Source organism: Leptodactylus fuscus, chromosome 1 (assembly GCF_031893055.1).
Source record: "Leptodactylus fuscus isolate aLepFus1 chromosome 1, aLepFus1.hap2, whole genome shotgun sequence".
NCBI classification, from domain to species: domain Eukaryota; kingdom Metazoa; phylum Chordata; class Amphibia; order Anura; family Leptodactylidae; genus Leptodactylus; species Leptodactylus fuscus.
In genome coordinates, this window is record NC_134265.1 from 216,663,060 (window position 1) to 216,688,279 (window position 25,220).

Genomic DNA, 25,220 nt, shown 5'->3' on the forward strand with positions numbered 1-25,220 from the left:
CTGACAGACACAGCAAACCTTCTTTCCACAGCTCGCATTGATGTGACATCCTGGATGAATTGCACTCCCTGAGCCACTTGTGTGGGTTGTAGAGTCCGTCTCATGCTACCACAAGTGTGAAAGCACAACCAACATTCAAAAGTGACCAAAACATCAGCCAGAAAGAATTGGTACTGAGATGTGGTCTGTGGTCCCCACCTGCAGAACCACTACATTGTGTTGTTTAAGTGTTCTCTTTATTTTTTTAGCAGTGTGAAAAGTTTGTGTGTTTGGATGTTTGTTCCTCAATCACACCCAAACAGCTGAATGGATTGCTTTGAAATTTCACACACATCTACATATTGGCCACGAAGGATACATAGGCTACTTTAAACGTGTCTCACTCACCCCAAATCGCCACCGCGACCTTCAAAAGTTGGCTCCAGCTCCACTGTCGGCCCTGAGGTCAGCGCAGGTAGTGACACGCAGCTCCGATTGGTGCATGGCGGGGGTGGGATAGGGAGACAGCATAGCGGCCCCATAGGTTAGCGCCGAAATGTGGGTGTGGCTAGCGCGCAAGGACACTTGCCTGAACATGGCGGCTGCCTGCATGTTCCCAACGCTGCTCACATGCCGGCCAGCCACATATCGCCTAATGCTGGCATTACATACAGCAGCACGACCAGGCCTCAAGCCCACAGTCGCCTGTACCCGTGTACTGTGTGGCCGGGAACAGACAGCACAGACAGCACTCACTCTCATGTCACAGTCACTACACACAGACATCCCCAGCATATGCAAGGTGAGTGCTGGAGGTTCCGTGATCGCCAGTTTCCTTAGTGGTGGTGGGACCAGGCCTCAAGCCCACAGCCGCCCATACCCGCGTACTGTGTGGCCGGGAATAGACAGCACAGACAGCACTCACTCTCATGTCACGGTCACTACACACAGACATCCCCAGCATATGCAATATGATTGCTGTAGGTTACGTGATCGCCAGTTTCCTTAGTGGTGGTGGGACCAGGCCTCAAGCCCACAGCCGCCCGTACCCGCGTACTGTGTGGCCGGGAATAGACAGCACAGACAGCACTCACTCTCATGTCACGGTCACTACACACAGACATCCCTAGCATATGCAAGGTGAGTGCTGGAGGTTCCGTGATCGCCACTTTCCTTAGTGGTGGTGGTGGTGGGGGTTTACAAGAGTTGGTGTGTAGGGGGCTGGGGGGGGGAAAGAGGCGCTGGGTAGGAGAAAGAGTGGGGGTGGGGTTGGTGGTTTAAGGGAGGTGCTGGGAGTTAGGGAGGGGGCTTGGAGGGGTTTTTTGGTGGGGGGGTTGGGACCAGAGGGCCGAGAGTGAGTAGGAGGGAGGCCGATTGCACAGGTTAAAGGGGGAGGTGGGCAGGTGACTGGGGTCACGGGTGGTTGGTGGTGGTGGGGGCAGGGGGGAGATGTGGAAGGTGACTGTAGGCTCTAAAGGGGGGAGGGGGCGCGGGTGGGAGATAAAGGGAGAGCAGGGGGCGCGGGTGGGTGCTAGGTGGGGAGCCGGGGCCAGAGCAGCAGGGCTGTGGGGTCCCGCCACACCAGGGTGTGGGAGGGGACCGTGGTGGCCACAAGAAAAGGGCCGTGGGGGGACCAACGGGCCGCGCTGCACATGGTTCGCCCAAGGAAGGGGGGTTCGCGAACGAAGTCGCGGGTATAGCTAGTATATATATATATGCACCAATAAACTTTTTAGTTTGTAGCATAACCCCTTTAAAGGCAAGGACATACAATGTAGAAACGAAGAAAAAAAAGTGTCTTACAGTGAACAAACTTTTGTACAATTTCAACCTCGCACTGTGAAAAACGTAGCACATTCATATTACTTGCGGAAATGCTTCATTTTTCCTGACATTCCATTTTTCCCAGCATTTTTTATTAGCTCAGTTTCCACAATATGAGGCCTTAAGGGTAAATATACTGTAGATGCAGCATTTGTTGCCGTGACTTTTAATGCAATATTTTGTGCCAGCAGCACATTTTACAAGTCTTTGCAGAAATTACCTGTCAATTAAAATGAATCCCCTTCCTGCAGTCTACAATAATAAAAAAAAAATCATTGGCAGCAGTGTGAGAATGCTGCTGCTATGAATAGGTGCCTTGGCCATTTAAATTTAGCACCAAAGCAACTGAATTCAAATTCAAATGCGCTAATCACATAAAATCCTATGCTGCCTAATGAATTGAATAGTGGTATCAGTTCTTTTGTAATAACAAAACCACCACTAGTAATAAGGGAAGGGGAAGAGGAAAGCACTGCCTGGATTTGCCAGGTAGAACTTCGCAGGCAGATCGCAATATATTGTCTGTATATCTTGTTTGTCGTATGATGATAGATTATGATTTTATCCAGTTTTTAGGGTAGATGAGATAGGCTATCAATATTAGATCTGCATGGATCTGAAAGCATCTACTGTGAAATCACCATATCAATTGTAGCTGCAAGTGTAGGTACTGCAGAATTGCCCCACTGATGTCTACAGTTTGTACAGCGAATGAGCAGCATGGTTAGCGGTAATAGTGGTATGTATACATTACCAAAAGCCGCATTATCTGAGTACAGGTGATCTGAGGGGATTCCGGGTACTAGATCTAATATTGATGGCCTATCCTAAGGATAGATCATGAGTCCCAGAAACCATATAACCCCTTTAACACAATATTAAAGAAGTATTCCCATTTTATGGAACCTATAGAATATTTTCACCTTGTTTTCACCTCTTCTACCCACCTAAATGAACGGAGCGATGGTCGTGATCAGTGGCATAACTAGGAATGGCGGGGCCCCATGGCGAACTTTTGACATGGGCCCCCTCCCCCCTTCCTGACCGACACTAAAGACCTCGACCGACCGACCTCTGCCGCATTCCTGTGCGATCTATTATGCCCCATAGTGGCCCTTGCATACACCATTATGCCCCATAATGAACACCCATGAACAATTATTATACTCTGGGGTCTTTTCAGACCCCAGAGTATAATAATTGGAGACCCTGAAAGTAACCGCTTTTTAATGCATATAGGTTTCTGTTTGGGGGGTCCCAAGCAGACTCTGCGAACGTAAACCTGAACGCAGATGTGAACTGGGCCTAAACATCACATTATAAAATACAATTCTAGTATGTATAATGGTAGACATGTATAGAAGCAAATACAGATAGATAGATAGATAGATAGATAGATAGATAGATAGATAGATAGATAGATAGGAGATAGATAGATAGATAGATACACAGACATTGATATGCTGTATATACTTACACATATACGTACACATTTACTCACACACATACATTCATATACACACACCAATCTACACACATACAGGACTCACACAGTCTACACACACACATACAGGACTCACACAGGACTAAGACACATAATATAAACACATATACACACCTATACATATTTTATCCAAAAATATACTTACATGTGGCTGTGCAGCTCTGTCTAGCAGTGAAGAGAGCAGATACATCGCACAGGATGTCTCCCTTCACACTCCGATACTGAGGAGGGGGAGGGGGGGACAGGAAGCTGCTGTGTGCGGAAGCTTTTACAAGAAGCATCTGCAGCCCTGCATCTACTGCCGATCTTCTACTTATGATAGGGAAGCTATGGGGCCCTTGAGGGTGTGGGGATATTAAGGAGCCTATTAAGAAAAAAAAAAACCTTGCAGGGGTAGCGGCTGTTTCCGGGCGCCTAATGTCCCGGGCCCTGAGGCAGCTGCTATCACGGTAGTTACGCCACTGGTCGTGATTATGGAAATAGCTGAGCTTGCTGTGCTACCCTTTATCCATAACTCTTACAAAAGTGAATAGGAGTTACAGAAACAGTAGTGCCAGGTTAGGCTGTTTTGCTGTGTATGCTAACTCCCAATTTACAGAAACAGTGCTACTATGCTTTACTATTCCTTAAGGCTTTTATTTCCCATAAAAGAATCTACTGCAGACTCTGCTGAAAATCATGGGAGAGAAAAGTCCTGCATGGAGGACTTCACTCTTCAACAGTTTCAGTATAAAAATGGCAGAAACCTGACAGATACCAGGACCATGGGTAACTGCTGTGCTGCAGACCCGAACAATGGTGAGCCCCGCACAAATGTTAACCTAGCCTCAGCCATAAATGACTAACATGAGAATACCCCTATAAGAAAAAAACAAAACTAAAGAAGGTTTTTAATATTTATAATGTGTCCTTAACCAATACAACTTGGTTGACTGCGATGAAATCAGCAGAATAAAGCAGCACATCTGTACATACAGATGAAATGGGTCTGAGGGTTAAAAGGGTTATTCATGCTCTTTCAATTGATAGCCTTATCTTAAGAGGTTCTACCAGGGGTGTAACTTGAGGGGGTGCAAAGGGTGTAGTCACACCAGGGCACAGGAGCCTTAGGGGACCCATAAGCATTGGCATCAGTATTGAAATTGTAGCTTCCATCTGGCCCATAAATCAAGATTACCGATACAGATTACAGATTACCCATACCACACTAAGGCTGCATGCACATGGAGTTACGCCGGGCTTGTAAAAATACTCATTCACAGCCGTACACGCGAGCGCAGCGGACGGCTCCCGAACACTTCCCATTCACTTCAATGGGAGCGCTCGTAACGCCGGCGCCACCAGGTTTTAATATCGGAGGGGTGTTCCCAACTTTTAGTACCTGAGACTTTTTCCTCACTGACCCAATCTAAAGAATGTAAAGCAATACAGTGGGATGAACACTAACCTCCCCACTTTACCAACTCCTTTTTACCCTAATCAAAAACAGGGTTATGGAGGTTCAACCAGGGGAGCCCCAAAATAACATCAGCAGACAGATGCTCCATAACAAAAAGGCTGATGACCTCCGAATGTGTAGAACCCACTTGCAATGTGATTAAATATTGAACCTTACCCCTGGCCAGTGGGGTAAAATCCACTCCCTTAACAGACAGAGGAGTGTCAAGTGGCAAAAGCTCAATGCCCAAAGATAAAATAAATGAATATTTAATAAAGTTAGCTGCAGACTCAGAGTCAACTAATGCCTGGCCAGAAACAGATCTGTCCCCAGAGGACAGAGACACAGATAGCATCATCTTATTCCACCCAAATACCTGGTTGCCTGAGTGGTTCTTCTGATTACCACTCAGGCACTGAAGTTTTTTCACTGGTGTCAAGGTCTGATCGAGCAGTCTCAGATAATATGATCTGGAGAACCACAATACAGGCACAGGTTATTCCTGAGACGATGCTCTCGTCGTGTCTTGGTGTCCATAGCTCCCAGTTGCATGGGTTCATCACCAGAAGTGATGGGAGGAAAGGTGAGTTTTTCAGGAGACAGAAAATTTGGAGGAAACAAGCCCTATTCTCTCTTTCAAATTTTCCTGGATCTTACGGTCAATACGGACCGCCAAAGTCACAACCTGCTCAAGAGTAGGGGGATCTGGGTGACCAACCCGAGCTCCTTAACACGGTCACACAAACCTTGCTTAAAGTGAGCCTTTAGAGCGGACTCACACCAACCTGTAGTTACACTGCACTTACGAAACTCTGCACAATACTCCTCAGCAGAGCTTTTTCCCTGCCGCATGGTAAGGAGTTGAGATTCCGCAAGCGCAATGTGGTCTGACTCATAAATAGAGCCCAGGGACTTAATTTTTTTTTCCAAATCAGACCACTCATCAGCGTCAGGAGGGAGTTTAAGGGCCCAAACTTGTGGATCCACCTGTAGCAGAGATATAACCACTCCCACCATTTGGGCCTGAGTCGCATGTGGATTAACACGGACAACAAGACTCCCTGAAAGTTTCAAATTTTTCATGGTCCCCTGAGAAACGATCCGGGCGTAGCATCTTGACCTTATAAGGTGCCAAAACAGCTGGGGATGATGCAGCAGCCTCAGTAAGTGTCTGAACCTGTCTAGCTAGCTCAGCTACCAGGCCTGCCAATCCCTCCAACTTTGCTACAAGGCCATGAATAGGATCCACGCTATCTGGAGGGAAGCAATGGCAGTAGGTTTTTTTGGGCTTGCTATTATGTTATGGAATTGCTAGGACAGCAATTCCCCAGTAGCTGCTGGAAACCCTGGGGCGGGGCACAAGAGACAGTGAGCCCTAAGCTGAAGCCCCCCACTGTCCCTTCCTATTACCGAATCCTATCCTACGTAATAGGCGGCAACTCGAAGATGATCCCTTCCTATATATGTGATACACAAAATGCAGACAAGACGAACAACAACAAAGTGAGGTCAGCTAGGGTTTGGTAACAGTCGAGCAATGCAGTGCCAAATCAAAGTCCAGAAGAATAGTCATTAGGAAAAGTCAGAGGTCAAGGATTAGAATACAAGTAATAACAGCGACAGAAAAAAGCAAGTACGCACAAGGCAATAGCAAGCACCAGTGTGACTGTGAGCCAAGACTAAATAGGGAGGAGGAACCTGCCCAGAAGCTGATAGGAAGGCAGGCTGTCAATCACATGGCAAGGCAAAAATTAACCACTTATTGGACAGAGGCAACAAGGGCAGAAGACGGGTGCGGTGATGCAAATTCAATTACAGAACTAGAGCCGTGTTCACACAGTGCAACTAAAAACTGTAAGCAAATTATCAAACTGCACACGCTTCCTGCGCCGCAGCATGCGAGCAGAGGGTGGCGCAGAGACCCAAACAGGCAGAAATGTTACAGGAGCCCAAAAAACTTTAGTTACACCACTAGGTCCTACTCTTGGGTAACCCTCAGAGGTTGTGTCCCATTCAAGCATATGAAAATAAACGAGTGACGAGTTAGACCTCTGCCAATTTTAAAGGGGCTCTATCATTGGGAAAAGTCATTTTTAGATAAGCACATGATTGCATAGCCTTTAGAAAGACTATTCCCGTTTTTTCCAATGTATTTGTATGTATATTGCCTCAGTAGATCTTGAATAAATCCGTTTTTATTCACATGCTAATGAGAGCTTCCAAAATAAATAACCGCGAACAACCGCTTCCGGTAACCATCAATGAGTTTCTTTACAATGCTCTGCTGGAATTTTAGACCATTCTTCTTTGGCAAACTGCTCCAGGTCCCTGAGATTTGAAGTGTGCCCTCCCCAAACTGCCATTTTGAGATCTCTGCACAGGTGTTCTATGGGATTCAGGTCTGGACTCATTGCTGGCTACTTTAGAAGTCTCCAGTGCTTTCTCTCAAACCATTTTCTAGTGCTTTTTGAAGTGTGTTTTGGGTCATTGTCCTGCTGGAAGACCCATGACCTCTGAGGGAGACCCAGCTTTCTCACACTGGGCCCTGCAAAATTTGTTGGTAGTCTTCAGACTTCATAATGCCATGCACACGGTCAAGCAGTCCAGTGCCAGAGGCAGCAAAGCAACCCCAAAACATCAGGGAACCTCAGCCATGTTTGACTATAGGGACCGTGTTCTTTTCTTTGAAGGCCTCTTTTTTTCCCTGTAAACTCTATGTTGATGCCTTTTAGCAAAAAGCTCTACTTTTGTCTCATCTGACCAGAGAAAAAAGTTTTTGGCTTTCTCAGGCCTGGCTTTTTTTTATGTCTCTGGGTAAGAAGTGGGGTCTTCCTGGGTATCCTACCATATAGTACCTTTTCTTTCAGACGCTGACGGATAGTACGGTTGACACTGTTGTACCCTCGGACTGCAGGGCAGCTTGAACTTGTTTGGATGTTATTCGAGGTTCTTTATCCACCATCCGCACAATTTTGCGTTGAAATCTCTCATCAATTTTTCTTTTCCGTCCACATCTAGGGAGGTTAGCCACAGTGCCATGGGCTTTAAACTTCTTGATGACACTGCGCACAGTAGACACAGGAACATTCAGGTCTTTGGAGATGGACTTGTAGCCTTGAGATTGCTCATGCTTCCTCACAATTTTGCTTCTCAAGTCCTCAGACAGTTCTTTGGTCTTCTTTCTTTTCTCCATGCTCAATGTGGTTGAGTCAACTTTAATCCATTTCAACTGGCTGCAAGTGTGATTTAGTTATTGCCACCACCTGTTAGGTGCCTTAGGTAAGTAACAGGTGCTGTTAATTACACAAATTAGAGAAGCATCACATGATTTTTCAAACAGTGCCAATACTTTTGTCCACCCCCTTTTTTATGTTTGCTGTGGAATTATATCCAATTTGGCTTTTTGACAATTCTTTTTGTGGTTTTCCATTGAAGACAAATTAAATGAAGATAATAATACCAAAGAATTTGTGATTGCAATCATTTTCTGGAAGAAAATGAGTATTATCTGACAGAACTGCAGGGGTGCCAATTCTTTGGCCAACACTGTACATACAAAAGGTACATGTGGAATAGTCTTTCTAAAGGCTATGCAAGGATGTGCTTATTTAAAAATGACTTTTCCCGATGATAGATCCCCTTTAAGTGTAGGTCATGAATTTTAATGGGACAGATGAATTTTAAGGCAAAATCCTTCCCAATGACGTATTGATGGAAATAATAGAAAACTAATGTAGAATCCTACATAAATATAAAATATGAACAAATCTGACTCTAGTTTCCCAAACTGGCAAGACAAAATAGGAAGGGACTCTACCCCGTATTTACACTGGCGGGATTTAATTCCATGCTGGAAACGACATTGGTCATCTGCATCATAGGCTTGTCCTGGAGCTTGTGTGGGATAAATAAAATCTTGCCGTGGGGGTGCATTGTTCAAACAGACACCCAATCCAGAACTGTGGGAGAAATTATAATTATAATCCATAACGTAACAAAAACTAAAAAAAAACATATAATGTGCATAGACACGAAATAAGAAATGGTACATAACATAAAGACATGGTTAATCCCATCTGAAGTGGTAGAATATTGCTTGTTAACACTTACTTTATATGTTTTTACATACTTTAGATGTTTTATAAAGGTAGAGGTGAAGAAGAAATCAAGAATTGCTGGGATGAATAGTATATCCTACTACTATAAATGTGAAAGTTTGGATGTTTGTTAGTCAATCACGCAAAAACGGTTGAACGGATTTGAATGAAATTTGGCAAATAGATAGTTTGTAACCTCGATTAAAACATACGCTATTTTTTATCCCAGTAAATGACATGGCTTCACGACTGTTATGAATTTATGTTCATATACTATATTAAACTGCTCTTGCAGCAGCTTATCTCAGGTTCTGATAAAGCCAGGTCTGTTATCTCTATGTGTAAACATTCAGCTAACCCTTAGTCCATTGTGTATATGTATTTGCATATTATCTGATATGCTCCAGGCAGTGCTGACAGACTGGATGGAAAACAACACGCAGATGAAGTCGCGAGCAGAGGCAAATTTGTATATATACAACACAACTTTTCTTTTTTTTTTTTTTTTTTTTTTATGTAGATTGTGAGCCCCATATAGGGATCACAATGAACATTTTTTTATTTTCCTATCAGTATGCCTTTATGGAAAGGGAGGAAGTCCACGCAAACATGGGGAGAACATATAAACTCCTTCCTGGTGGGATTCAAACCCAGGACCCCAGCGCTGCAAGGCCGCAGTGCTAACCACTGAACCACCTTGTTGCCCCATATACGACTTAACTTCACAAATCTGTCAGTAAGTTATGTGCTTCCCTTCAGAGCACTGACCTCCTTTTTGCGCATCTGATGCACACAGTGGGTGGAATTTACTAACTTTTCTATGCTAGAAAACTAACATAGAAGTGGCATCATTGGTACAAGGCCCAGATTTGCATAAAAAAAAGTTTGACATTCTTGCACCCTGCTTGCAAAGAAAACATGTGCAGTGCTACTTCTATTCAAGTAATAGGAGAAGCTCAGTCCATAATGGTGCTTTTGAGGATCTGTAGAACCTCTTCCACCAGTAACTTCCAGTACCCCTCAGGGTGCTGCAACACCTGATCTGTATGGGGTCCTGCTATTGGATCTCTAAAGATCACATCACAGTTCATGAGCTATTCTTTGGATAGGTCATCAGTATGAAAACTCAGTTTGGTGATGGAAAAACCCTTTAAGACTGGCTAGGAAGCAACAGCTTTAATCAATCGCCCGCAGTGTTTCCTGCTTGAATACAAGGTCATACAGTCAATGCAAGTCTATGGAAGTCAGCTCCAGTCCAGTTATTTTTAAATGGAGGGGACAAAAAAGATTGCACTGCTTCTTTAAGGAGGGATGGATCATGTACATAAATCAAATTACATTCTTCACTGTAGCAATTGGAAAAGCTACAAACATTGGCCTACTATTATTACTCCATGACTACAGATTGATCCTACTCCCCATGAGAGCAAAGAACAAGACTGTGGACCAATCTGAAATCGTTAGTTTATCTTTACGATAGGTTATCAAAATTTATTATTGGACAACCTATTTAGTAGGACAAACAAGGGAAAGAAAGAACATAATGATGTAATGATGTTACTTACTCTAAGAAACTAGTGATATAGTCCCGACTGCAGGCTGACCATACAAAGGGATTGGTCTTCATTGTAATATGAGCGGCCATGAGCTTGGCTGTTTCTTGACCCCGAGATCCACAGCCATTACCAATGCCATCATGGTTCATGCCAAACCTAAGTATGTGAAGGGAAACATTTTGCTCACAACTCAATGTAAAACACACACCAAAAGTACAGACATGATAGCCTATCAGTTTGGGCTCCCCCTCAACCAGCAAAATAAATGGGCTGTCGCTTTCATGCATGCACCTCATCTCTTTCACTGTCAGCACAGATACCTCAGCTCTTTAGTATTTTTGTTTGTGTGCAGATTGCCCCATTCATTTGAATAGAACTGTGATCCAGTACCAGGTCGAACTGTATGTAAAGAGATATCTTTGTGCCACAAACATTATGGCTCAGTAAGTGGATTAGTGTAGTTAGAAAATAACGAATCTCAGGAGGGCTACAAGAGCTCTGATACAACTAGAAAAACCATGGGGTGCCGACAGAAAAAAATTTGCATTCTTACCTGTCAGGGATATGCCCGGGTCTTTTTTCCAGGATTGTAGGTAGACCAATGGGGCTAGTATTAATTTCACAGATCTCAGTGCTAATCTTAAAGAGAAAGTAAATAGGCAACCCCTCTAATTTGACCCCAAAATCTTCCAGGGCACCATCCAACCTATGAAGAACTTGGGGAAGTAAAAATGTAGGTACCATTCGGAATGGAAAGCATGCCACAGCTTTTCCACATGTTCGATGGAGTTGCTAACACAGGGTTATCAGTCCTTTGTTCCCCAAAAGTCATCCCTGGTAGCCAGAGATCCTTAAGGAACATGGTGCCGCATGCCAAGAAAATGTGAGACTACATCATTTCTAGTGGGGCTCACCAACTCTAGCCAACGATTCAGTTGAATAGCTGTGTAGTATGCCTTCATACTGGGAAGCCCCATACCTCCCAAGCTCTTGTCTATGACCAATAGGGAGTGAGCTAACATAGGTCTTTTCCATTTCCAAATATATTGGGAGAACCTGCCAACTGTATGTATGTGTACCTAGAGGAATTGATGCTATTTTGAATTCAAAGGAAAGTCACATCAATTGATGCAATTTAGATTCCTCTTTTGTTCACTCACTTAATTATGTCGACAAAATAAACTATCAACACTTCTATTTTGGAACAGATTCTTCCATTGATGCATTCTTTTTTTATTTTTTCAAATCTCATTTATTCATTGATGCATTTTCCACAACTGCCTAAAACAATACTGTACACCATATATACATCAAGTCAAAAGAAAATATTTATTATACAATTGCTTCTCCATTATCTTAACTTTAAGAATTATAACCCATGTACTCTATATGACAGTGTGTACTGTTCGTGAGCCCTAAGAAAATTATATAATTACATAATATCATAATTATGACTTAAAATAAGTATATTGTGTATAAAAGTGTACTGGCTTGTCTACAAAAAAGTAGCTTGAGCTAGTAGGACACATTACAGTACATGGAACTCACTCACGTGTGTCCCACCTCGTGTGCAATTGTGAAGGCTGTCGCAAGGCCAATATCTTCATTTATACTGCAGCTCCTCTCTCTTTCACACATTCCACCTACTGGTGCCAAGCCTTCACAGTCACATAGAAAACAAATATAGATAATACAGATGGTGACAACATATCATGTAGGAATAGATGATACTTATTGCCTCATTATGCACATGTTAGGCTCTGTATTCACTGCATTTGAGTCTGCCATCAGATTTAGTTCAAATGTATTTATTAAATGAAAGCAGCATTGGCGTAGCTGGGGGTTCAGCACAAGAGGTAAACATATCCAATTGGACTCCAACCCAGTTACACTGATATTATCACTATACAGTGACCATATATTGGTAGATATAGTGGGTACAGAAAGTATTCAGACCCCTTTAAATTTTTCACTTTTTGTTTCATTGCGGCCATTTGCTAAAATAAAAAAAGTTCATTTTAAATCTCATTAATGTACACTCAGCACCCCATCTTGATAGACAAAAAACAGAAATGTAGATATTTTTGCAAATTTATTAAAAAAGAAAAACTGAAATATCACATGGTCATAACTATTCAGACCCTTTAATGTGACACTCACATTTCACTCACATTCTGTCTATTTCCTTCTGATCCTCCTTGAGATGGTTCCTCCATCATTGGAGTCCAGCTGTGTTTAATTAAACTCATTAGACTTGATTAGGAAAGGCATACACCTGTCTATATAAGATCTCACAGCTCACAGTGAATGTCAGAGCAAATGAGAATCATGAGGTCAAAGGAACTGCCCAAGGAGCTCAGAGACAGAATTGTGGGAATAAATGTAGAATAGTGTCTACTTTAAGAGAATATATAGGTATGGGGGGGGGGGGGTTGGATGCTTTTTTTAAAGTTGCAATTTAGGTTTGATTTGTCCATCTCAAAACTGTGAAAATTGCTCTGGCTACTGGAGGTGAAAAATTTCCAGAGACCCTTGGCAGTGAAAGTGTTAATAGCAGTTAACCCCATAATATCCCTCATATTAACCCCTGTGTGCCTCATATAAGGGTTACTAATATGTGAGGCACATGGGGGTACTAATAAAGGACCTTAATTATGAAGATACCTAATTATTACCTCCATATGCCCCACATATCAGTAGCTCTTATGTGAGGCACACAGGGGGTTAACGTGAGGGACATGATGGGGTTAACTGTTATCACTATGAGTCACATTGAGGCACTATGAGGCACAATACTAAGCTGTATTGCACATGGCCAGGCTTTTTATCTGCAATGGTAGATTTCCCCCCTAGGCTTATATTCGAGTCAATAACTTTTCCCAGTTTTCTGTGGTAAAATTAGGGGCCTCGGCTTATATTCGAGTATATACGGTACTTATTTTTTACAGTACTCCGCATGGGGACTCCCCGAACGGAATACCGAACACATTGGCAAGCGGTAACCTTATGAAAGCACACGGAGCCCATAGACTGGGGTCCGTGTGCTTTCCACACAGTGTCCACACAGGACATGCGGACAAAAAGGTACTTCATGATCTACTTTCCTGTCCGCATGACTTATATGGACACCGCATGAAAAGCACACGGACCCCATTATAGTCTATGGGGTCTGTGTGCTTTCACTGCTCAATGCTTGTCAATGTGTTCGGTATTCCATTTGGGAGGGAGGGGGCCCATGCAGACTCCCCAAACAGATTACCGAACGCAGATGTGAAACAGGCTTTAGAGAAAGAAATCTGTGCCCCTCAAACTGGTTTGTTGTAATGCTACAAAAGTTTTAATACCTACCCAGAGTTCCACATGGCTTATTTTTGTAAATACAAATGTCATATCTGAAAGAAAACAGATGAAAATTCACTGGAGACTAGTACAATGATTTGACATGCATTAAATCGTCAATTTTACTTTTTGCAGTTCATTTTCTGGAAGACTTCTGAAATATGCATATGTACATTCCTGGTTAGATTGCTGGGGAAAACTATCACATATCTGAACAGATACCAAAAAGCAGTCTTTGCCAAGTTATGCTTACAGGGTGGGCATTTAAATACTATTTATCCTAAAGTCATTATTTTGTGGTAGGACTGGATCATTTGCATATACGATTTCTTAAAACAACTCTATGATTGCAAATTGTGTTTACTAAAAGTTGTGATGCTTATGTGCTTTATAATCTGTAGATAGTAGGATTCTATCTTTTACAGAATGCTACAAATCCTTGCAAGTGGTACAGTATTATCTTATATTTGTATGAAACATTACACACTTGAAACATGAATGACTAACATTTTTATACTCCATTATAACTTGTGTACCTGGTTATCAACACAGCTGTGTCGTGATCCGCAATTCCATTCTCAGTGATCGCATTCCCGTTACGATTTACAATAGACTTTTGCCACCGACAGAAACTGTCAAGAGACTTTCCAGCGTGGTGATTAATTTCCAGTGTTGGCTGTTGAACAAGTTTATTTGTTACTCATCTGAATGACATATGATGTACTTTTGATTTACCAATTTTGTATGAGGACAATACTCTAAATCAAGTAATTGATATATGGCAAGATATACCTTTAATACAGTTAGAAATGTATGGTTTGAAAGAATCTGAAAGCAATAGTCGCCAACAAGTACAATGGAAAATGTGTTCATTATATTAGTGTATCCCTTAAACTTCACCTGGTCTTCAGTCAAGAGGATTAGTCTTGTCACCATTATGTTCACTATGTTCCCCAGACTTGAGTCCTGGAAAAGTTTGGCAACCTGACCTCCAGGAAACAAAAAAATATCAGTCTTAAAATCAATGGACAAGATGGTAGATAGAGTTTATGAAGAACTTGTTATGGCAGAACTTGAATGATAAAAGAACTATAAGATGAATGTTAAATATATGAGGGCTTCATGAGTGGTCAGGGTGTAATACTTACAATGTTCATGATAGCGAGGATGTACTGCTCAATGTCCCTTCTTCCATGATAGCCAATCATCATTTTATCAGCGACAACCAAAGTCTCCACATATCTCTCTGTGCTAACTGATCGTTTCAGTGGAAGAGGCCCACGCTGTGTTTGATTGGACGATGGTCTTAATGGTGGAGGCCTTGGGTTTCTCAACCACCAATGACGATCCCTCCATGGTTTGTCATCTATTGGAAGACACTTTTCCCTTTAACATGTCATTTTGGCACCATACAAATAAATAGATAAAAGCAAATCCAAGCATGTTTTGGAAATAACAAATCCATATATATTCCTATAATAAATGTAGTGTTTTACAGTATATATATATATATATATATATATATATATATATATATATCATATTTGTATGGTTTCTAAGGTGGAATTATTAAAGAGGATCTTTGACCATCTCTCCCAATTGCAATTGCTTGCATCCTTTAAAGGGGGTTTTACCATGAACATTATCTATTCCCTAGGGTCCACCACTACAATCACAATGGGGTTACCCCCATTGTAATTGGCATCCATTGGGCTTCAGCGGTTGAACTCCCAGTAATTAGCAATCTATTGGATAAAAAATGTTCAGTATGGATCCACACTTTCCACTGCAGTTGGAATTTTTATCTAGCTCCTACCGTTCCTGAGTAATCAGTGCTGGTAGACAGCATCCAATATGTATTTAGGCATATTGTCATCTGGGTGGTCCTTTTCCTATTGGTGTTCTGTGTACAGTTTCAAAATAACCCACACCCCTTGTTTTGTTGCTATTTGTATCCTTTTGTGCTGCCTTGAAGATGAGATAGGAAAGTGAAAAGTGGGTTTTTCCTGATATTTTACTTTCCTTAAGGTAGCACAATTTATCTTTCTAATAAATATGTCATCCAGCAACTCATTTCTTTTTACTTCACTTGGTATATTGGTTCTAATGGGTATCTATAGTTTGCTGATGTTAAATTTGTCGAATTTTACTGTCTAGGTGGGCCCTTCCTGGGAGGTATAAGTAAAAGCAGGTAGGCTTAATACGCTTCTATGCGGTGCTACTAAAATGAAATGGAAACCCATACAGAAAATACTATAAAAAATATACAAGACTGTTTTGATATACAACTCCTGATGATTAGTTATATATGGATCATCAATTTAATGTCAATTCTGGGAAGGACTGTGAAACTATCAGATAGGTGTGAGAATAGGGTAGGATAAAGATAAGAAAACTGAGGCTTTTCATCTACTCCTGTGTGATGTAACCTGGTAACTTGTTACACCCAACATAAATATGCTGTTACCTGCTTGCTGTATAATATATTGAGATTTAATTTGTTTTTTAATTTATATCAATAAAAGGTATATTTTAATATGGTGTCAATTATGCGCAGTGAATAAAATTGTACCTATTACACCACAGGCTGCATTAAGGTGCTGTCGTTGCAAGGAAGACCGCTTGTAAACCACATGAGGTGTCCCCTCACTGGTCGTATTATAATTTCCACCTGGAGGCAATGGCTCAATCAGATATTCATCATCCCCTGACACTATCACTCCAAGCTGGAAAGCAAAGACATAAGATTTTACCTGCTATGTCTTCTATTGAAGAAAAATAAGCATAGATAAACTATTCCATTTAAGCTTGTCCACACACATTAGACATTGATCAGTAAAATGCTGGTTTGGCTGACAGCTATTTCTATTCCTCAGCTGAACATGCAAGTTTTCTGTATAGTGAAAATACTCACGGCAGCTGCTTGTCTCTCTGAGGACAAAAAGATTTGGCATGTTCAAATCAAATATCCCGACCCCTTCTTTCTCCAAACATTGGAGAGGCCCTCATAAACATTAGATGATTAGCTTGTCAGCTGAAATTGGCACTTTCAGCCCTCATTAATCTAACGTGTATAGACAACTTAAAGTTGAATGTTGACCTGAATGTTTTATTCCTCTAAGTAAGTAAACAAGGTATATAATCTTAGCATCCAAGACAACTTCTAGTTAAAGCATATAAAATTACTGTATCTAAAAGAAACAGTTGAGGTACATGCAAAAATATAGGAAGAAAAACTATAGGAAGAAAAGAGTTTTTTGTATCGAAGAATACCAGCAAAACACAACTTGTTTAATAATTTCTATTGGTTACAATTTTCTCACCAGTCCATTGCAGTTGCTTATAGCCACTTTGGAGCTTAACTGCTGGTCTTGTATGTGGCCAACATAATGACAGTCCTCATACAGCTCATGCTTCCAATCCACACCTCCACTTTTCCAGTACTCAACAGTGAAGTGTTGTCCTAGTAGATCTGTTTGCAGGGTAAGGTTGAGCAGAAAACTAGAACTCTGAGCTTGTAACCTGTAGTACACCTGACGGTCAGATTCATCAGAGATACTTCGACGAGGTCTGTGGAAGCTTGGAGGTGCTTGACGAAGGTCATAGGTCAGGAACTTCCCACTCTGGTCCACCTGGGCAGGGAAGGCGATCTCATAATCACTCAGACGAGAGAGGAAATCTGCTGGGTCAGAGGAGAGGACTTCACTGGCTCCTGTCATCCCAACGATGCAGTGACTTGGGCTGAATTACAAGGCACCACGTCAACCACAAAAACAAGTACAACTTGTAAAATGATTATAGGGCCGAAGTGTACAAATGGTTGGAAGATGTTCGCTGTTTATTATTCTCATATTATGTATTGTAGTGTATTCCTGTGATTATGTCACTTAAAACTCTGTATCCTGCTATTTTTCATTGTGATTTAATTTTGTATACTGTGACTTTCTGGCCTGATGAAAATATGAACTTGATGATAAAAAAAGATCCAGATCCAAATCCCTTTGCTACAGATGTTATCTTTTGCACACATGTAGAATCATGTACATAAGGATTTTCATAGACATTATTTTTATAATTTGCTATCTTCAGTTTATTTTTCTCACTTTCTGTAATTTTCTGTAACTATTCTGTGGGGAGGTATAGTTAATAACCTTAAATATGCTCTCTAGACACTTTCCACCTAGCAGTTTGTGAATGTGTGTGCCGTTTATGACTTCCAGGGACAGTTGGAGTGTTAGATTCACAGATTTCTTTTCTTTCTCTCTGTGGTAATCTAAAAACAGCAATAAATTTTGTAACCGTATGCTATTTAGATTCAATAGTTGGAATGTAGACTAAAATAATCCAATCATCTATTAAGATGTAAAATTATTCCCTTTTTACTTCATGGATACACAAGGGTCAATAGCAGTTTCTAAATATTAACAGGGTAGAGGATTATTTACACATTAAATATTCACAGTAGAGGATTATATACACATGAATAAATGTCATCTACTAAATTGTTCTAGAAAATTACTTATAGTTACAGTGATACTAATAAATGCCCGGCTATTACAGCTTAAGCCCGGTTCACATCTGTGTTCGGTATTCCGTCCACTTGAGGACCCCCCGAATGGAATACCAAACGCATTAAAAAGCGGTGAACAATGAAACCACACAGTGCCCATAGACTATAATGGAGTCCGTGTGTTTTCCGTGTAGTGTCCACACTACTTTCCTCTACACGTGATTCGTGTGGACACCGCGAGGAAAACATACGGACCCCATATAGTCCCCATATAGTCTATGGGGTCCGTGTGCTTTCATTGGTCACCGCTTTGTAATGCGTTCGGTATTGTGTTCAGTGGTCCCCAAGTGGATGCCCCGAATGGGATACCGAGCACAGATGTAAACCAGACCTAAAACTTGCTCAGTAGTGTAGTGTGGGGTCTCTCTAAATTATGTAGTTAATAGCAAATTTAGATGGCCTTTGACATGTTGGCTCACATGTTGCCCTTTCCTAGTATAGAAACTTTCACCTCACATGGTCAGACTTAAAGAGGACAGTTATTATTTAACAATGATGTCTCACCTTCTGACATATGTTTGGGATTTCTGGATCTTTTGAAACTTGAAGACCTTGCTGCAGTCATGGTGAAGGCCAAAGCCAGCAGTTCCCAGATAACTTTCATGGCGACCAGACTTCTTTGGTTCAACTTTAATTCCCAGTTTCAGCATGTCTCTGTCCCTTATGCCTTCTTCCTGGGACTACTAATCCAAGGACTGTAAAGGCATCTTATCCAATTCTAACAATATTTTTCTATTCTTTTTCTGATGTATTTATATGGTTCTTTGATTCCTTAATTATGTATAAATTCACCTGAAAAAAAAAAAAAAAAAAGATTCTTTTTACAGTAGTTGCTGGAATTTGCTGAAACAACACACTCATAAAACTCCAAATTAAAGGAGTTGGCTACTTTCAGACCAATATTGAGAGACAAATGTTACTGTTTGTAATAAAAGATATGCAATGTTCCAATATAATTTCTGTATCAATTCCTTACAGTTTTCTTGAACTTTTCTTGCTCCGATTCATTCTACTTACATTTAGTGGATAAAACTCTGACCATGGTCATGTGATTTACGGTCTACGGTCATGTGATGAGCACACAGCTGATTACCAGGCAGATGTCTGATTACTGTGATGTGACCATGACAAGCGGAAAGTGTGTTTTCATCACATGACCATGGACCGTAGATCACATGACCATGGTCAGAATTTTATCCACTGGAAGTAACAGAATGAATGACAGTAAGCGGAGATCTAGAAAACTGAGGAATTGATACAGAAAGTATATTGGAAAACTGTGCAACTTTTTTTTATACAAATAATAAATTAGTCTCTCAATATTGGTCTGAAAGTAGCCAACCCCTTTAAAGAGGACCTTTCACGGATTTGGGCACATTGCGGTGTTATATACCGCTGGAAAGCCGACAGTGCGATGAATTCAGCGCACTGTCGGCTTTCCCGTAGCTCTTCATCATCAGAAGGGCGTTTCTGACACTCTATCAGGAACGTCCTTCTGCACAGCAGTGCCTATAGTGCTGTACTGTATGACCGGGGAGGAAGACCCCCTCTCTCTGCTCATAGTGCTCGTCCATAGACATGTATTATCAGGAGGGGGCGTTCCTTCTGACATTTTTAGCTTTTTTTTGTATTCTAAATGGAAGCTTAATAGGAGTTTGACAAGTTTAAAATCCTTCCCAAACCAATATTAGTGCCATGTAGAGACCTTAAAAAGTGGCAGAAACATAACTGAAGAAGTAATTATCTGTTAATGGATATGCAAATCAAGACTTTTCTCTGCTCCAATTTAAGGTGGAAACTGGGTGGACCCCATTATGGGGCCCATGAGTAACGGTTAAAGCGGATGGGGGTACCGTTTTTCAGGTATTTTAAAATATATCCCCAAATAATGTTAATAAAAACTAAACATTATATTTACTCCAAAATGGTGCCAAATGAAGTAAAACTCCCCAATCAAAGAATAAGACCTCATTTGTCAACAGAAAAATAAAAATGTTAGGGATTTTGGAAGGCGAGGGAAAAAAATATGAAATAAGTTGCCGAGCATTAATGCTAAGATTAAGAGACTGGCACATAGTGAGATGCAGAGAAATTCAAGCACAGACTGATGGAAATAACAAGTTGATGTTACCTTACTACACCATTTTACAAGTAAAGTTATGTAAGATCTGTTTTCCTACATCCACAAGTCCTGTGACAGCATCATGGGAACGTCAACACCCATCTGGCTTAGGAAGGCTAAAAACCTTAAGGATGTGCCCAGGAGGAAGACTACCACCACCATGAGGTACACCACAGACCCCTTCAGCACTGCACCAGCTCAGGAAGAGGGCAAGGATTTGGTTGAGTCACTTAATTTCCATGACAACTTCTGTTTCCAATACTACTCTTCACGGCCTCTGTGTTCCCTGCATGAGTTGCTGCTTATTAGGGCTGCACATTTATTTCTGGAAAATAAATGACTGCACACACTTGAAGGGTAAAAATGCTCATTACATCCCTTGATAGGTTCCTTGATGGCTATAGGTTCTTTGTAAGCTACACTTACAAAATGGGGTCACTATTCCACTGTACTAGTACCTCTGCGGCTCTCTAGTAGTGCTGTGACATCCACACTCCATCTGAGGCTTTGCTCTAAGGGCCCCTTCACACGGAGTATACGCTGGCTGATTCTGAACGTGTAAATGTTCCAAATCAGCGGCGTTTAAAACAGATCCCATTGCTTTCTATGGGAGCCGGCATACATGCGCTCCCCATAGAAATGAATGGAAAAAAGCAGCCCATTCATTTCTATGGGGAGCGTACGTATGCCGGCTCCCATAGAAAGCAATTGGATCTGTTTTAAACTCCGCTGATTCAGAACGTTTACACGTTCAGAATCAGCTAGCGTATACTCCGTGTGAAGGGGCCCTTAGAGCAAAGCTTCAGATGGAGAGTATAATGATCGGAGGCTGGAGAGAGGTAAGAAGCATAAAAAACACTGTTACTTATATCTCCACAATCCAGGCAGGCTTCAGGCCTGTGTCCCGGGTCATGTGACGTCCGACGTAATTGAAGAAGGACGACAGCGGAGGACTGCAGTGGAGACAGGGGACAGGTAAGTAACAGTGGTTTTTTATGTTTTTATTCCCCCTGGGGCTCCGATTATTATACTCTGGGGTCTGAAAAGACCCCAGAGTATAATAATTGTTTATGGGTGTCCACAGTGGAGCATAATACTGAGAGCAGGGGCGACAATGGGACATAATACTGTGTGCAGGGGCCACTAAGGGACATAATAATGTGTTCAGGGGCCACTGAGGGACATAATACTGTGTGCAGTGGCCACTGAGGGACATAATACTATGCGCAGGGACCAGGGGACATAATACTGTGTGTACGGGCCACTAAGGGACATAATACTGTGTGCAGGCGCCATTAAGGGACATAATACCGTGTGCAGGGGCCACTATGGGGCATAATACTGTATGCAGGGGCCACTAAGGGACATAATACTGTGTGCAAGGGCCACTAGGGGCATAATAGAGCGCACAGAAATGCGGAGGAGGGAGTCGGTCGAGGTCTTCGGGGTTGGTGTTGGTCGGGGGGTGGGGGCCATGTCAAAAGTTCACCACATGTCCCCGCCATTCCTAGTTACGCCACTGTCACTGGGAGCTACAGCTTTCACATGAGAGGATACTAATGGAGGATGAGGCAGGAGTCTTCTTGGATGCAGGCCTGGGTACTTCCTGGGAATCTGGTCACTCTGGATAGCTGGTGCTGCTGCAGGGAGGCTGCTTCTTCCCTCAGAGTGAGCTGGTGGGCAGGCAGAACTGTCCTGGGTTACCAAGTGCCAAGCTGTGTGGCTGGATGAAGCCTTTTCTGCCACCTATGTGGCTGCCCTCTCTCTTTCCTGTGCAGACCTTTCCCATAATCCTCTGCTGCGCCAGTCAGTCTCTTTCTCTAATACTCCTCCCTCTGGAGTAAGAGGTGTAGGGAAATGTAATCCAATGTCCCTCAATAAAATGGCTGATGTCTGCTGTAATGGGTCCTGGCTTGGCATTAAAGGGATCCTATGATTTAAACTGAATTTTTTCTGCTTATCACGTAGGAATAGCCTTAAGAAACGCTATTCGTCTCCTACCGTTAGACGCCTTCTCCATGCCGCTGTTCCGTAGAAATCCCGGTTTTCGCCGGTATGCTAATGAGTTCTCTCACAGCACTGGGGGGTGGGTCCCAGTGCTCAAACAGCACTGGGGGCATCCCCAATGCTGTGAGAGAACTCTCCAGCACCGCCTCCATCTTCTTCAGGAATGGGTCTTCTTCGTGTCTTCTTCTGGGGGTTGGCTTCAAACTTCTAGGCCTCGAGCCTAGGGAAAAGCTGACTGCGCATGCCTGCTGGCCGCAAGAAAATGGCTGCTTAGAAGTTTGAAGCTGGATATAATAAGATGGGGTATGCTAATGAAATGATGCTTGTATGAAAGTGCCACGACGTCTGTACACCTCCGTGACCAGTAAGACTTGAACACAGACCTCAGAAATGACACTTTGGTCTGCAACATCACAAAAGGTTCTGAAAAGGAGCAAAGATGTTACTGAATATGTGCTGGACACTGAGAGGTAGCACAGGAGAGGTCAGAGAAAGTGATTATCAATGTTTACTATTTTTTCACACTTCCCTTAGACTTCTGCTTATTAAACTCTGGAGTCTGAAGAGATCCCAAAGTATAAAAAGGATTTATAGATGGCAAACCCTCCAAATTTGGAATGAACCCGGCTTGTTATGAACCAATTAGCCTATCCCTGGCAATGAAGAATGTGCCCTTGGTAGTGGAAAACAGTACAAATGTGCTGTCTGGGGGCATCCTCCACTGCCCTGAAATCATTCACTTGTCTCCATACACCTAAGGGCTAGTTCACATGGGGGCAAAGAGGTGGATTTTGCCTCAAAATCCACCTCATTACAATAGTGGTCTATGTAGACTGCCAGCTTTTTTTTCCCGCTAGCAGTTTTTCGCCGCTAGCAGAAAAAAAGAAGCGACATGACCTTTCTTCAGGCGTTATCTGCCTGAAGAAAGCAATAGAAGTAAATGGGAGGTGAAAAATGCACGCTTTTTTTCTACGCAGTTTTTTTTGCAAAAAAAAAGTGTCACGGTTTTTTGAAAAATCCTGCGTGGAAAAAACGCAACGCGTTTTATGCGGCCCATTCACTTTACGGGAGGGGAAAACCGCCTGGCACTTTTTGAAGCGGTTTTACAAAAAAACGCTCCAAAAAAAGCTCCAAAAAGCGCTGCAAGGTCCAAAACCGCTTTCTAATTAGGAAGCGTTTTTTTTCAGGACCAAAATAAGCCACCCATAATTTACGTGTGAACTAGCCCTAAAGGTACATTCACACGGAGGAAAATGGCGCTGAATTTTCAGTGCTGAAAAGAAAAGTCTCCCATTGAAATCAATGGGAGGCTTTTTTTTCAGTGAGAAAAATTCCGCTAGTGGAAAAAAAGATAGCAGAACCCATTGAAATCAATGGGAGGTGTCAGGGTCTGGGGTTGCTAGGTGGGGTGGCATAGACACACAAGTCTTTCTTTAGTCCAAAACCAAAGTAGAGTTTTATTTTCACTCAAAACAAAACGGTAGTGCAGCAACAATAGGAAAACAATACAAAAATAAATACCTGCCTGGCTAGGCTCTAACTACACATATCAATAGGTTACCTCACCTATGATAGCAGATTCAATAGCAAAATTGAAGGGTACAAGACACAGCTCCCACAGTGCGACCTTCCAGCTGGCCCTGCAATTCAGCTCTGTCCAAAGTTTTGCTGCTGGAGCTGACCTTTTAAACCTCATTGATGAGGTCAATCCACAGCAGCTGACACGCTGCAGAAACATCCACAATGTGTGGACTGGAGGGGGTGTGGAATGACAGGTCCCACTACCAAACCTACCTGCCATTCCTAAAAAATCCAGCCCAATACTGAGCATGTAACAAAATACTCAGCAGACAAAAGCTGTCTGCTGAGAACAAGTCATCCCTGGACTTTCTCTTATCTTGCCCACCTGAGTAGTCTGGGCAAGATGTACACCCCCTCCATTATTTTGCTGGCCATCAGCTTATAGAGGCTTTTTTTTCAGCACTGAAAATTCAGCGGCAAATAACGCACCATTTTTCTGCTGCTGGCTGTGTAGACGCGATGTGATGACGTCACATCGCGTCTACAACTGTGTCAGCGAGAGAGAGAGGCGCGCAAAGAGCGGCGAGGGAGCGAAGGAGAAGGTAAGTGTAATGTGTACACTAAGGTGGAACGTGAAACTGGGGGCAGATGAAGGAGAGGACGGCATGACACTGGGGGCAGATATGTGGGGACATGAATCTGGGGGCAGAGATGTGGAGACATGAATCTGGGGGCAGAGATGGAGGGGACATGAATCTGGGGGCAGAGATGGAGAGGACGGCATGACACTGGGGGCAGAGATGGAGGGACATGAATCTGGGGGCAGAGATAGAGGGACATGAATCTGGGGGCAGAGATGGAGAGGACATGAATCTGGGGGCAGAGATTGGTTGACATGAATCTGGGGGCAGAGATGGGGGACATGAATCTGGGGGGGAAGAGATGGGGGGACATGAATCTGGGGGCAGAGATGTGGGGACAGGAATCTGGGGGCAGAGATAGAAGGGACATGAATCTGGAGGCAGAGATGGGGGGACATGAATCTGGGGCAGAGATGGGGGGCATGAATATGGGGGTAGAGATGGGGGACATGAAACTGTGGGAAGAAATGGGGGCATGAATCTGGGGACAGAGATGGAGGGGACATGAATCTGGGGACAGAGATGGAGGGGGGACATGAATCTGGGGGCAGAGATGGAGGGGGAGACATGAAACTGGGGGCAGATGAAGGGTGTATATGAAGCTGGGGGAGAGATAGAGGGG

At 42.6% G+C, this 25,220-nt stretch overlaps 1 protein-coding gene across 1 annotated transcript in view; it reads right to left on the reverse strand.

The window, feature by feature from the left end:
* Positions 1 to 25,220, reverse strand: part of ADAMTS10 (ADAM metallopeptidase with thrombospondin type 1 motif 10) — a 120,041-nt gene that overhangs the window by 83,943 nt on the left and 10,878 nt on the right. Inside the window, exons 2-11 of the mRNA XM_075283700.1 lie at positions 18,812 to 19,099; positions 17,061 to 17,478; positions 16,310 to 16,463; positions 14,886 to 15,103; positions 14,638 to 14,721; positions 14,274 to 14,413; positions 13,747 to 13,790; positions 11,951 to 12,056; positions 10,408 to 10,554; positions 8,563 to 8,704 (exon numbers count right to left, since the gene is read on the reverse strand). Of these exons, the coding sequence (XP_075139801.1) occupies positions 8,563 to 8,704; positions 10,408 to 10,554; positions 11,951 to 12,056; positions 13,747 to 13,790; positions 14,274 to 14,413; positions 14,638 to 14,721; positions 14,886 to 15,103; positions 16,310 to 16,463; positions 17,061 to 17,478; positions 18,812 to 18,957 (1,599 nt within the window). The 5' untranslated portion in view covers positions 18,958 to 19,099. The remainder of the gene's footprint in view (positions 1 to 8,562; positions 8,705 to 10,407; positions 10,555 to 11,950; positions 12,057 to 13,746; positions 13,791 to 14,273; positions 14,414 to 14,637; positions 14,722 to 14,885; positions 15,104 to 16,309; positions 16,464 to 17,060; positions 17,479 to 18,811; positions 19,100 to 25,220) is intronic.